Raw genomic sequence first — 14,344 nt, 5'->3', positions numbered from 1 at the left:
GGGGCGAGCGGCGGCACGGCCTTTGATAGGAAGCCGTCGAAAAGCAAACCCCAAAACAAGCCACAACTCCCGTCCTCGCGAACCAGCAGCTGCTTAGTTAATTCGTAAGAAGTAAGCCGTCCGCACGTGCGCCATAGCCAAATCAAAGAGCAAAACAGGATTGAAGTGCCAGGTTCGGGGCGTCTCTCGTCACAGGCTGGGGTTCCGGGGTTTCACAGAGAAAGCCGCAAATTCCAAAGGATGCCGGCGTTGGCCGCAGATCGCCCTCAAGAAGCCACTTCGGCCGGCCTAAAGAGCCTCATTTGACAGTGGGTTTGATGCCACGCCAAGCCTTGAAATCCCGAATTGCCCATGGGGTGCATCAGGCGTCCCGAAGATGGAAGTCGGTGAAGCCAGGCGGATTGGTGTGCATAAAAAGTGGCTTTGGCTTCGTTTTCTGTCGTATCTTCGACGCTGCACAGCCACGAAATTGCTGCGCGATCGAGAGATCCCTTTGGCTGCTTCCCTGTAGGCATCTGCAAGTAATCCTTGGCTCCCCGCGACGGTGACGAGGCAGTGTTCTTACCGATGATCCATTGATTGCCCGGATTGTAAGACCGAGGATCGGTCTCCAGATGCAGACAGTTCGAAGTTTGGCAGAACAACTGAGCAAGGTCGCGTGAGTTGCGGTGTCCAGAAACGCGACCACCCTGGTGTGTTTCCCCAACCAACGCCAAGCCATGCCAACCTCCCATCTGGCGCCTCCCCCCCCCAAAACCACCTTAGCCTGAAGCGGATGGCGACTTGGCCTGCACGTGCAGCCTTCCCGGGCACCTCACCCGCCCACTGCCCAACGCTCTTTCCCCCGGGGCTTTGAGCGCTGTGAGCTTGGCTCCACCAACGGCCCACAGGGCTTTCCGGCCTCCGCCCCATCACGTTCCCGAGCTTGCCCCGCTGCCAACGCCGGCTCTGTTTTGAAAGAAATCGTTTCGTTCTTATGAATCGGGTGAGACTGCTCGCGCGTCAAACTCCGGGTTCAATGCACCGTCGTCGTGCTGCACGGAGTTCGGTACAAGACAGTCGACGACATGGCTGAGGGCACGCAGAGTGACACGCAACCGCTGGATTATGACCAAATCAAAGATTGGAGGTCCATCGTGACGCTCGTGGCGTTTGTCCTGGCAAGTAAGTCGCGAATTTCAGCTGTTCCCCCGACTAGGCTCCCCTTCCCCGTTGAACTCAGTTTCGAAAATAATTCGGCCCAGCTTCAGGTTCACAGAGCCCGGGCACAGCACACACACGCAGAGGAATGGAAGGCGGAACAGGAGGAACAACCCCACCACTGACCCCGAGCCTTACGCAGACATTGTCGTCCTCTTCCCCTTCCACATCCCCCTTTTCGCCCCCAGGAAGCTCTATCATGTCTTCTTACGTGGGCTGTCCATCTTGCGCATCACTTCTCACCCCACACAAGATGAGTTGGACAGGCGTTCACAATATGTGGATCCTGATGGCCAGGTCAAGATCTCGGCCTTCGCGCGCTTCGACTTCCCTTTAAACATCGTCACCGCGCCTCTCATTGCCGACCTTTTCCTGCTCGCCATCCTCGCCATCGGACGCCAAGAGGTCGTGGAGGGGACCTGGGGGACGGAAAACATATCACCCGTCGATATCATGCTGTTCTTCGTCTCGCTAGCCTACATCGCCATATCCATCGACGCATCGGGTGTGATTCGCTTTTTGGCTTTCAAGGTACTGCAATGGGGCGGGAAGACAGGCCATCGGCTGTTCTTTTACCTGTATGCCTTCTGGTTCATCCTCACAAGCTTCGTCGGCAATGACCCTGTCATTCTTTCTGGGACGGCCTTCCTCGCATACATGACGCGTGTCTCTAGCAACATCGTCCATCCACGTGCCTGGATCTACAGCCAGTTTGCAGTGGCCAACATTGGTTCCGCCATTTTGGTCTCAGCGAATCCAACCAACCTGGTCCTTGCCGGCGCTTTCGAAATCAAATTCGTCGACTACACGGCTCACATGATCGTGCCCGTCATCATCACCGGCATTGTACTTTTCCCGTTCTTACTCTACGTCGTATTCAACAGTGAAAAGCTCATCCCGCCGTCCATTCAAATGCACGAACTTCCGGAAGAGATGCGGATGCGCAAACCGGTCAACCCCAATATCCCACACGCAAGAGGCCCCGCCGAGCAGCAAGAGGATGCCCCCGGCGAGCAAGGGACACTGCTCTCTCTCGAAGAGATTGTTAATCCATTCCTAGACCGGAAGGGCGCCATTTTCGGCGCTGTTATTATGGCCGCCACTCTGGTTGCTGTCCTAGCCGTCAATGCTGCGGCTGAAAGCACAGAAAAAAAACCGGTTTTCTACATTACCCTCCCGGCCGCCTTTATCATGCTCATATGGGACGTGGTATTTGGGTGGCTTCATCGTCATGAAACCCGTGAAATCGCCCGTAAAGGTCGCGAGGAACTCGAACGTTTACGGGTGCAGCAGGCGTTGCGCGATCAGCAGGAGCAGGAAATGATGACTGCGGCATTGACCAAGAGGGGACCCTCATCCGATGGTTCGGTGTCTGGCCAAACGACAGCCCTACCGGATGCGGGGCTGAATGCGGAAAAGAACACGGAGGATGTGATTTCTACCACCGGCGATAGCCCAGAGAAGTCCCCGACGGAGAAGGTCAAAGAGGAACCAAATATCCCAGGGAATAAGGATTCCAAATTCAAAACCCCCGGGGAATCAGAACGAACCCAACCGCAGCGAGCAACATTGGTATCCAAGACAAAGGATACCTACCGGTGGGCTCAAGAGACATTTCCCACGGCCACGGCTGTGATTGCGCATCTGCCGTTTGCGTTGATCCCCTTCGCCTTCTCCATGTTCGTGCTCGTTCAGGGGTTGGTCACGAAGGGCTGGGTGCAAATTTTTGCTCTTGGTTGGGATGCCTGGGTAAAGAAGACCGGCACCATCGGCGCTATCGGCGGGATGGGGTTCCTCTCCGTCCTCCTGTGCAATGTGAGCAACCACTTATTATACCGGCGATTCTCTTTAGACCAAGCAACTAACCGCTGCGACTTGACTAGTTTTCCGGCACTAACATCGGAACCACCATCTTACTTTCCCGAGTCATTCAAGCCTGGCGCCACATCCACCATCTCGACCACATCAACCACATTGACAGCCACCCAATTACGGAGCGCATGTTCTGGGCCACAATTTACACCATGGCGCTAGGTGTCAACTATGGTGCTTTTAGCAGCGCCTTCAGTGCATCGCTCGCCGGCCTGCTGTGGCGCGATATCCTCAGCAAGAAACACATCCACGTCAAGCGGCTGGATTTTGCGACGGTGAATTTGCCGATCATTGCTATTGCCATGGTCGTCGGTTGTGTCGTTCTGATCGGCGAGATGTGGTTGTTCAAGTCAGAAACGCCGCTAGAAGCAGTTTAAATAGGTGGGCTCGGTAGCGGTCACGCTCGGTTCTCTTTGGCGTAGAAAATCTCCACTTTGTTTCTCAGGCGTTGTTATATGGATGGGCACCTAGATCTGGTATTTCACTCTCATGTTTCTGCTTTTCCGTTACGACGACTTGACGTGCTAGGCGATTTACGTGTTCTTTGGGTTTCTTATTCAGCGGCTTGCAAGCCTTCAACGATGATCACATTGAGAGCGGGGGACCGAACAGGGCCCCGATTGTTACGTTTCCAAGGCCAATATCAATTTCAAAACGGCGGTAATTATCATTTAGGCTGCTTCCTCAGACTCCAGGTGACTGTTGTGTCGTGAGGTGTGTATTAAAGCAGACAGTCAACTGTCGTTGAAGCTTTCCCGGCTGGCGCTGTCTAACTTAGAGGGTTGATTAATATTATTAGGTCGCCAACGTCCTCCATTACTGCATGGTATATCGTCCTGCCTGTAACGACACTCTCTCACATTACAAATTGGCTTCAATTGTTTTGTCTGAACACCTTCCTGCCACTCTGTCGAGACAATTGCTTTCCACGGTATCGTTATGAGCGCCAAGATAATTAACTAACTAATTACCCACATACTATGTAACTAACTAGTAATTAGTTCATTGATCTTAGCGCATGTGTACGCTATCCCTCACACTCGTTGGATGGCGCAAGACCAGTAATTAAAGCCATCTCAACCTGACTTCGAAAAAAGGAAGATAAAAACATCGGCCTTTTGTTCCAATCAAGTCTCCCTCAGGCGTCTTCCATTGTTCATTCACATTGTTATTTGTTGCCGCGTTCTTGGTTCGACTTGAAATCGTGCAAAAGGCAGGCCAACCCCACTTGAACGTAATTAGTTCCTCGATCGCACAGGAAGGGCCGGCCCGCGGTATCGGCGATTTCCATGTATTCCAGCCCGCCTCCCGTCCACACAATCACATCAATCAGCTTGTGTTCAGCCCCCGCCTCGGTCACTGATCGGGGGCTAGCAGCGGTCGTATGTTTCCCAGCGCGGCACGTCTTGGATGGCACCACTGAGCGCGGCCCAATCACAGCAGGCCATCGCGACATGTGCTCTTCGAAGAGCGCCAGGAACGACCCACCCCCGTGCAGCAACAGCGGGAATTGGTGTGAAGGGAAAAAGTAAACACGCCGTTACATGAGGCCCAATCCATGCAATAACCACTAGATCGAGAAGTGAGTACACCGAGGAATGAATTCAGGCACCACCCTTTCTTGAATCTATATCCACACGTGCGTGGGATGTGGAGGAAAGTTCCCTAGGAAAAGGGGCTTTTTTAGGAACTTTCAAGAAACACAGAAGAATATAAAGATTCCGTCATTTCTCGGCGATCGTCCCACCTTAATTCCTTGAGATCTAATTAACCGGACTCAACACCAGTACCACCACCATCGCCACCACCAAACCATCATGGTCCTGATCAAATACCTCGCCCTGGCGGGGCTCGCCACCCACGCGGCCGCCAAGGCCATCAACACCAAGCGCTCCCCCGCCAGCTCCGTCTCCTGCAACGGCCAATCCTACACCTACCAACAGCTCGCCGGCTACGGCTCCGTCGCTTCCGACGCACGTGACTCCTTCGGCGACACCATCAGCATCGGCTCGTCCATGTCGATCAAGAACTGGAGCCGGTCGGGCGACTCCTACACGGGTACCCTATACGGCCTGCCCGACCGCGGCTGGAACACCAACGGCACGCAGAACACCGTGCCCCGCGTGCATATCTTCGATATCCAGTTCACCCCGGCCCCGGATGCGACCAAGGATAAGCCGTCGGGGCCGAACCTGCAGTTTGAGTACAAGAGCACGATTTTGCTGTCTGGGCCGGATGGTAAGCCGCTGACGGGGTTGGACCCGGATTTCACTGGGGGGTTGAAGTATGACGGGTTCCCGACGCTGCCGGCGTCGACCTACCCTGGTGATGGGTTTGGTGGGTCGGGGGCGGGGGATAAGCGGATTAGCTTGGATGCGGAGGGGCTGGTGATTTTGGATGATGGGTTCTGGATCAGTGATGAGTATGGGCCGTTTGTGTACAAGTTTGATAATGAGGGGAAGATGGTGGCGGCTATTCAGCCGCCGGATGCGATTCTGCCGATCCGCAATGGGGAGGTTAGGTGAGTTTGATATAGCTACGATGAGGAAAGTAAATGAGAGTACTAACGATGTCCAGCTTCAACTCCAACACCCCTCCCATCTACGACCCCAACCAGATCCCCGACACGGCGGACCCGACCCACGGCCGGCAAAACAACCAGGGCTTCGAAGGCCTGACCATCAGCCCCGATGGCAAGTCGCTCTACGTCATGCTCCAGTCCGCAGCCGAGCAAGACGGCGGCAGCAAGGGCTCCAAGAAGCGCAACACGCGCCTGCTCCAGTACAGCATCGACGGCAACAGCGCCACCTACAAGGCCGAATACGTCGTGCCGCTGCCCAAGTATGACAGCCACGACGGCAAGACCAAGGTTGCCGCGCAGTCGGAGATCCATTACATTTCGGAGACGCAACTGCTTGTGCTGGCGCGCGACTCGGGCTCGGGCCGCGGCCAGACCGAGGCCAAGTCGATCTATCGCCAGGTTGACGTGGTGGACTTCTCGGACGCGACGGATATCAAGGGCGACAAGTTTGACAATATCCAGAATGGGAACATCACCGATGGCGGGTTCGAGAATCCTTGTGAGTGTCTTGCTGATCCTCAAATCGCCTTACAATCAGTATTGCTGATACTAACCCCCTCGCAGCCGACGATCTGGTCTCGGGCATCATCCCCGCCGAGCTGTGCTCCTTCCTCGACTTCAACGACAATGATGAGCTCAACAAGTTCACCACGGCCGAAGGCGACGTCATCCACAACGGCAGCCCGGTTGATCTCGGCCTGCTCAACGAGAAGTGGGAGTCGCTTGCGCTTGTGCCCGTGAATGTTGCCGACAGCAGCAGCAAGAAGCGCTCCAAGTGCCAGACCCGCGATGATGACGACGAGTACTATCTGTTTACTCTGTCGGACAATGACTTTATTACCAACAATGGTAAGCTTTGGTTCGCTTGGGGAGAGTTGTGGTTTGGAGCAGGGAAATGCTAACTGGTGTAATTAGGCTACGCCGACTTTGGCAAGATCCAGTTCGTGGACAACACCGCGACCGTGCCGTTCCTCAACAGCCAGGCGTTGGTGTTCAAGGTTACGCTGCCCAAGGGGAGCAAGCCGCTTGTTGCTTAAGTGGCAGTTGAGATGATGCGGAAAGGATGAGACTTGGAATGTAAATAAGTACCGGGCGCGACTATGTTTATATTTTGAATAACGTGTTGAACATCATTAAATGCCGAATGCCCCATGCTACCTCGTGGTGCTGCAAATCGCAGATGCAAACACCAAGTACACCAAAATTGGGATGGTTAAGAGAGAAATTGGCACACCATGGCTGGGAGAGGTTGCGCCGGAACTTGGAAGGAATGGCAATTGCTGGGTGCGGGTGGGAGAGCCGGAACTGCATCAGGCCTAGAGGAAGGTATATAAGGCAGGCCCGAGGTACCGGTTTCCAACAACCAAGCAAATCACGATGATCACACCTACGGGTAGTGTAGTGGTTAAGCTGTGTACCTAGTTGGATACTGTCTGGGGCTGGAAGACTGACCCACACCCTGTCTGACCACAGTTCTTTTTCGATTCCTGTCCGTGTCACTTTTATTGGTTCTGGTTATTTTCGCTCCTGCCAGTTTTCAAGGCGCGTTCCCGGCGCGACGTGTACGGCGTGGTTTGAAAATTCAGGTTAGCACACCTGATCACGTGCTTCTTGGCAGGTGTATTTGTTCCAGCAGTGTATCAATTTATGGATGATATGCTGGAACTTGAAGTCGGCAAAAACTATCTCACCGAGCGCGTATTGATATCTACCTATGTATTTATCAATGGGTTCATCGTGGGAATCAATGCTGTCGAAGTTGAACTAAAATTTATTGGTTTCATCTCCGTGCTGACCTGAGCAGTAAACCCGTTTCGCACACGCTCCAATTAAACTCGGCAACGGTCCGGAATTAGTGTAAAACAAGCCACATTTCTCGACCTTTGAGCTTCACCCAGCCTGCAAGTCCGAGGTGTCTGACCGAGTCAGCCAGTCAACGCGCCCAACGTTGCGCTCCCGAGCCACACCAGCAACGAGCTAATTTCTGACGAGCCACAGCGGGTATTTTCAGGCACCAGGAATTACCAGCGAGATAAAGACGCGTGGCCTCGGTGTTTATTGTGTGACTGCGATTGCTGAACTGTTTTTTAGTTTCGTTACTTACCGACGACAATCACGATAATTAACAGAGTTACAGAGCAACAGTCACTAAAGCGCGTCTACGGATAAACCCACCATCATCGCGGATTACCTCCGCCCGCGCACCAATTACACCATGGCCAGCAACACCACAGCGGGGGTTTCTCCCCCCTTCGCCATCACTCTCCCATTGCTCCCAGCAATCACACCCTCAACCATCACCACCTCCCCAATCCTTCTCGCTACCCTCATAACCACTGTCATCGCCACCCTCCTCCTCACCCGCTCCTCAGGCCCCCGCCTGCACCCCCTCGAACCCCCTCTCCTCCGCCCCCACGTCCCCTTAATCGGCCACATCCTCTCCCTCATCCGGCACCAAGCCGCCTACCACATAACCCTCCAAAAACACACCCGCCGTCCCATCGCCACCCTCCCCATGCTCTGGTCGGGCAAGATGTACGCCGTCTGGGATCCCTATCTCGCTGCTGCGGGGTTGCGCGCCAAGACACTGACGACCACGCCGCATATCTTGGAGGTTACGCCTACGGCGTGTGAGACGGGTGAGGTGACGAATGCGGTGTTGAAGGAGAAGGGGGAGGGGTTGGTGGAGAGGATGATGGAGAAGGTGATTCCGGGGGCGTTGAAGGGGGAGGGGATGAGGGGGATGAATGAGGTTGCTTTGCGGGGGTTGGGGGGGGAGTTGAGTTCTTTGGCTGCTGCCGGGAAGGGGAATGGGGATGGGTGGACGGAAGTGCCCAATCTGTGGTTGTTCATCCGGCATTTGGTCACGTCTGCTACGACCACGGCGTTGTATGGCCCCGAGCATAACCCGTTTTCGGTGGAGGCCGGGTCGGAGGATGCGTTGTGGACGATGGAGCGGAATTTGCTGGGGTTGACGTTGGGATTGCCGGGGTTTATGACCAAGGCTGGGAGGCGGGCGAGGGCTACGCTGGTGGGTGCGTTGCGGCCGTTTTATGTGGGACACCGGGATACGGGCGGGTTGGAGGTGGGTGAGAAGCAGGAGGGGACGAAGGGTGGAGTGTCGCAGTTTGTGAGGGATCGGGCTGGGTTGTTGCGGGAGTCGGGGATTCCGGATGAGGATGTGGCCAAGCTGGAGATTATGTTGCCGTTTGCCGCGATGGCGAATACGGTGCCGTTGTTGTTTTGGTTGATTGGGTGGGTGTTTGAGATGCAGGGGAAGACAGGGTCTGGAGGGCAGGCAGATGTGGTTGAGCGGTTGAGAAAGGAGGTTGAGGGGTTGATCGTGGGCAGGGAAGGGGATGTCGTGAGACTGTCGGTGGCCACGTCGGCTGTGGAGCAGAACTGCCCGCTGCTGATGAGCTGTTATAAGGAGACCCAGCGCAAGACAGTGCATCAGGTCAGCACGCGGACCGTTGCGGAAGACACGATATTGCGAGACCGCGCGGGGAAGGAGTACCTCCTCAAGAAGGGCACCGTCGCGCAGTTGGTGCTCGGCGCGGGACACAACATGGAGGAGTACTGGGGCGAGGACGTCGACGAGTTCAAGCCGGACCGGTTCGTGACTGGGAGCAACAACAGCAACAACAGCAACAACCAGGCATCCAAGACAGAGGATGGACCGGGCAGCGTGCGGGCGATGAGGGCTGCCTTCTTGCCGTTCGGCGGCGGATCGCATCTGTGTCCCGGCCGGGCGTTTGCGTTTGCCGAGATGATGGCCGTGATGGCTACGCTCTTGCTGGGATTCGACGTGCAGCCGCTGGAGGGGGGCGAGTGGAAGGTGCCTGAATTTGCGACACGGTCGGTCATTGACGCAGTCACCAAGCCGAAGAACCACGGAGACGGGTTTGGGGTCAAACTGAGGCGGAGAAAGGGCTGGGAGAATGCGCAGTGGAAGTATGAGCTGTAGGATAGATCGTCTTTGGTACCGCAGATATGCTATGCTGTTGACCGTCGTGCTATGGAATAATACCACTAGTTTTCTTCTAATACCTGGAAAACACCGGCATTCGCTCGAGCGGAGCGTCTACCTCGGCCGTCGTTCCACCTACATAAGAGATGTCATTCCATGTCCACTTGGCCCCGGCCGGAAAATACACCGTCAACCGTGTCACGCCCGGGCGCAAAACCGGACAAACCATATAGTCAGACCCAAACATGTACTGCTCGCCAATCTCCCAGCACCGCTTGTCCTCCGGGAACTCGTAAAACAGCGGCCTCATGACCGGCGTGCCCTTCTCATGCGCCTGGTCCATCAAGCCACGAAGGTAGTCCCTCAGTCCCTCGCGCAGCTTCATATACTCAACACATATCTCATACACCTCTTCCCCATACGACCACACCTCGTTCGGCGCACCACTGAGACAAGTCGCGCCCCCCGTCGTCCCGTGCTGCGGCTGCTTCGGCTCGCGGTCGCCGTGTAAACGGAACACAGGACAGAAAGCACCCCATTGGAACCAACGGACAAACAACTCGCGGAAGGCCGGGTCGTCCGGGTTGCCTCCGTGGAACCCACCGATATCCGTAGTCCACCACGGCAAGCCCGCGATGCCCATGTGCAGACCCGCGGCGAGCTGGTTGCGGAAACTGGACCACGACGACGCGACGTCCCCGCTCCAGACCAATGCTCCATACCGTTGACTGCCCGCCCAGGCACACCGCACGAGATTAACCACATCGTCGTGGCCTTGGGCCTTCAAGCCCTCGTAAAACCCGCGGGAGTACTCGCGCGGGTAGATATTCCCAATACTGAGATTCGACCCAGCATAGTACCGATAGTTCTCAAAGTCGTACGCATCATACTCCGGCTCAGCCTCATCCAACCAAAACACCCTTATCCCCAAATCATAATAATTCCTCTTCGCCTTTCCCCACACATACTCCCTCGCCCTGGGGTTCGTCGCATCAAAATGCACCGTCTGCCCCTGAAAATCCATCACCACCCTGACCCCCTTCTCCACCCGCACCAACAACCCCCCCTCCACCATCTCCCCATACCCCTCCGCCCTCTTATCCACCGTCGGCCAAACCGACACCATCACCTCCATCCCCATCCCCCTCAACTCCTCCACCATCCCCCTCGGATCCGGCCAATACGTCTCATCAAACGCCCACTCCCCCTGCAACGCCCAATGAAAATAATCCACCACCATCACATCCACCTTCAGCCCCCTCCGCACATACTCCCGCGCAACCCCCAACACCTCCTCCTGCGTCTGATACCGCAACTTGCACTGCCAAAACCCGAGCCCAAACTCCGGCATCCGCGGCACCGTGCCCGTTACCCCGGCGTACCCTTCCACGATGGCAGCGGGTGTGTCCCCCGCGATAACCCAGTAATCTAACCCGCCGGCGGCGGGGGAATCGTACGCCTCGAAACTTGTCACGTTTGTGCCTAGCACCGCCCGACCGACGGAGGGGTTATTCCAGAGGAACCCGTACCCGCGCGAGGATAGCAGAAAGGGGACCGAAGCCTGGCTGTTGCGCTGTGCTAGCTCGAGGTCGGCGCCCTTAAGGTTAAACAAAGGTTGTTGGTACTGGCCCATGCCGAAGAGTTTTTCGGCTGGGTCGAGGCTTTCCAAGCGTAGAGTAACATGCGAACGACCGCTACTGTTGTGCGTGGTGTAGGAGCGGGCGGGGATGTTGAGGGCGGAGCATTTGGGGTCGAGCACGTCGATGCGGGTGCGGGTGTATTCTTCGAGGTAGAGGTGGGCTGGGTTGGAGCCCGTGCGGGAGATGGTGAGTTTGCCGAGGGGGGTTAGGGAAGCGGTGATGAGGCCGTTGGTGAGGGTTGCTGGGGTAGTGTTAGGCGAGGGGATGGTGATGGTAGGCTCCGGGGTGGATGGGGGAGTTGGGAGGAGGGCCCAGGGTTCGGGGGAGAAGGCGGAAAGGGGGGTTGAGCGGATGCGGAGGGCGTTGGGACCCCATGGTTCGATTTGGAGGGTTTCGTTGTCGTAGGTGTAGATGAGTTTGTTGTCTTGGTTGGTGAACATCTTGGCGGAAGCCCTGATACTATGACTGAGTGACTTGGACAGTTGAAGTTGATGTGAGCAACTTTACCTGAAACTTTACCTTGTCAACTTTATTTTATACTGTGTATGTTTCCAAGTCAACCCAACCCAAGCTCTCGCCCAAAGTCCACTTCCAACGTCACAATGCATCTACCATGTACTGCATGCAGCGCAATGCACGTCGGCCCAGCTCGTCCGACGCCGGCATATATTCCCCGCTCTCACTCCGCAAACCCGGTCCCACATCGGGTCTCGTGGATCAAAACAGCGGGCCGGTACGACGGAAGAAGGAGCTCGGAACGGCCATCCACCGACCCCGCATGTGAGCTTGTTGTGAAGAACAGGTCCAAGCTTAAGCCGTGGAAGTTCCTCGGACGGAGAAACAAACGCACCAATCCTTTGCTGATTCGAATCTTTCCACTGCGCCAAGCTGAGCGCTTTCTGTGTGGCATGATCTGCACGTCAGTTGTCAAAGTCACGTTCAAGACTTGGTCCACTTTCAAGACTTGGTCCACGTTCAAGACTTGGTCCACGTTCAAGACTTGGTCCAAGATACCGCAAAACCAGCGTGTTCATCACGACTAGAATCTCTCTTTCAAAACCACTTAATATCCCAACGCTTGCTCGAGAAACAAAACGCCTTATGTGCAGATCCAATATGTCCTCAAACCAATCTCCTCAAACATAAACCCCACATCCCTTTACTCGAATTAGATCTCCAAAAACAACTCGCTCAACTCGCTCGCTTCACGCAACGCTCTTGCGAGACACACATGTCCAAAATGAACCACATCAAAACAAACACCCCCACAACCCACCACCTCTATCCATCCCACAGAACACCTCCCCAACTAAAGCATCCAAGCCAACACCAACCCCAACCCAGCAACCCCCATCCCCACTCCCTCAACCCTCCCCGCAGCATTCGGATGCCCAGTCGGTTTCAACCCCCCACCCCCGGTAACCGTCGTCCCACCTCCCCCACTCTGCGCCGGCCCCGGCCCCACATCAATCCCCGTCGGCAGCGTCCCCGTAAAGGTATTCGCCGGCGGCCGCGTCGCCGTAAAGTCCAGCCCCATACTCTTACTGTTACTCCCGGCTGTCGTAGCCGTCGGCAGCGCGGTACACCGGCCCGTGGACGACGGCACGGCGTCCGCGCCGGACCCGATGGCCACCAGATGCGAGCCGCAGTCCGCGGCCTGAGCGAGATGCAAGTTGCGGTTGTCCTGGTCGTAGACTACGTAGGCCGCGCGGAGGAAGGTATCGCCGAGGATGGGCTCTTCGTCTTCGGGGGTGACGCCGAGGATGCAGTAGGCGCCGTTTTCCCAGATGAAGTCGTTGAGGGGCACGCGGATGGCTTTGCCGGAGAAGTAGAAGTCGATGGATCCGGGCATTTCGGTGTATTCGCAGGGGAGGATGTAGAAGCCTGAGTTGGGGTCGTATTGGGCGTCGGGGAAGGACCCCGCGAGGGCTTCGTAGATGCGCGTGGGGAGGTGGGAGAGGGTGGCGCCGGTGTCGAGGAAGACGGGGACTTCGAGTTCTTCGGATTGGACGACGGAGCCGTCGGTGAGGGTGAGGCCGACGCCTGTCATGGTGATGTAGTAGCGGTCTGCGCCGCTGGGGGTGCGGGAGGGGGGGATGATGGGGAGCTTGGCCAGCTCGCCGATGTATTTGCCCGTGTCGACGCCGCCGAAGATGAGCGCGCCGGTTGGGTTGTCCATGCCGCGGAGGTCGACGGAGAATGCACGGCTTTTGATCAGGCCTTGGTCGACGAGGGTGTCGAGGATGTAGGGGTATTCGTTTTGGCCTTGGATGGGAGGCGATACGCCGAGGATGCCGAGGGGAATTTGGTGCGACTCAACGGCTATCCCGATGAGTTGGTTCTCGATCGTGGCGGCTGTACACAAAAAAAAAGAAAAAGAAAAAAAGTCAGTGGGTGTAACTGAGACAGAGGGGATCATAGCCACTCACATCCTATTGATATTGTCTCATAAACATATTGCACCGTCGCATTCCCAATCCCATACCGCAGCGTGTCGACGTAATCCGTCACATTCAACGAACTGCTCTGGTCGTAGTCGAACTGTGGGAACTTCTGGCAGTCCGACGGCAGGTTCGACGTCTCGCAGACAGGATTGATCCACGTATTCGGCGACCCGGTGTCGAGAATGAGCGTCAGCTTCTGCGGCGGCGTGCCGACCTCAATTTCTACGCCGTACCGGGTCCCGCCTCGCTGGTTGAGCACCTCGACTTCATTCTGTCGCGCTCGCAGATTCGGGCCGTGGCCGACAAGGGGTCGTACGGGAGATCGGATGAAGCCTTCGCCGCGGGTGACAATCTGGTGTGCTGGCTGTGGTTCTTCAGCGGCCGTGGCGCTCTGGACGGCGACGCCCAGTAAGGACGCCGCGGAAAAGAACAGACGCATCGCTGATCGTCCTCGCTCGTCGGTCCGGTCTGTCGCAAGTGCGCCCCACGCTACAACGGTCGCACTGAGGGGAAAACGGGGAAAAGGGAAAACAAAAAAAATAAAAAAATAAGAAAAAATGTAGCGGAAAAATGAGTGAATGAAGATCCAAGACACAAGAATTCGAGAATCAAAATCCAATCCCCCGCGAAAGAGTGG

General features: G+C 56.1%; 5 protein-coding genes across 5 annotated transcripts; 3 read left to right on the top strand and 2 right to left on the bottom strand.

The window, feature by feature from the left end:
* Positions 1-1,067: 1,067 nt before the first annotated feature.
* Positions 1,068-3,449, top strand: C8A04DRAFT_34089 (uncharacterized protein; the record flags this gene model as incomplete). The annotated part of the gene is made up of 3 exons (XM_062782709.1): positions 1,068-1,164; positions 1,343-3,015; positions 3,084-3,449. 3 exons carry the CDS (start codon positions 1,068-1,070, stop codon positions 3,447-3,449), a joined length of 2,136 nt encoding a protein of 711 aa, XP_062640737.1.
* Positions 3,450-4,889: 1,440 nt separating this feature from the next.
* C8A04DRAFT_9117 (esterase-like activity of phytase-domain-containing protein) lies at positions 4,890-6,690 on the top strand (the record flags this gene model as incomplete). The annotated part of the gene is made up of 4 exons (XM_062785361.1): positions 4,890-5,593; positions 5,650-6,152; positions 6,218-6,502; positions 6,569-6,690. The coding sequence occupies 4 exons, from the start codon at positions 4,890-4,892 to the stop codon at positions 6,688-6,690; spliced, it is 1,614 nt and encodes a 537-aa protein (XP_062640736.1).
* A 1,178-nt stretch (positions 6,691-7,868) lies between these two features.
* Positions 7,869-9,620, top strand: C8A04DRAFT_9126 (cytochrome P450; the record flags this gene model as incomplete). Its single annotated transcript, XM_062785363.1, has 1 exon — positions 7,869-9,620. One exon carries the CDS (start codon positions 7,869-7,871, stop codon positions 9,618-9,620), a length of 1,752 nt encoding a protein of 583 aa, XP_062640735.1.
* Positions 9,621-9,696: 76 nt separating this feature from the next.
* On the bottom strand, positions 9,697-11,703 carry C8A04DRAFT_9078 (glycoside hydrolase; the record flags this gene model as incomplete). The annotated part of the gene is made up of 1 exon (XM_062785346.1): positions 9,697-11,703. The coding sequence occupies one exon, from the start codon at positions 11,701-11,703 to the stop codon at positions 9,697-9,699; it is 2,007 nt and encodes a 668-aa protein (XP_062640734.1).
* Positions 11,704-12,572: 869 nt separating this feature from the next.
* C8A04DRAFT_34085 (putative eukaryotic aspartyl protease) lies at positions 12,573-14,146 on the bottom strand (the record flags this gene model as incomplete). Its single annotated transcript, XM_062782708.1, has 2 exons — positions 12,573-13,618; positions 13,693-14,146. The coding sequence occupies 2 exons, from the start codon at positions 14,144-14,146 to the stop codon at positions 12,573-12,575; spliced, it is 1,500 nt and encodes a 499-aa protein (XP_062640733.1).
* Between the last annotated feature and the right edge of the window lie 198 nt (positions 14,147-14,344).

This window comes from Dichotomopilus funicola, assembly GCF_033296635.1.
Source record: "Dichotomopilus funicola strain CBS 141.50 unplaced genomic scaffold C8A04scaffold_3, whole genome shotgun sequence".
NCBI lineage: Eukaryota > Fungi > Ascomycota > Sordariomycetes > Sordariales > Chaetomiaceae > Dichotomopilus > Dichotomopilus funicola.
Note: the sequence above shows the minus strand (reverse complement) of the source record. Positions and strands in the feature narration are given on the sequence as shown.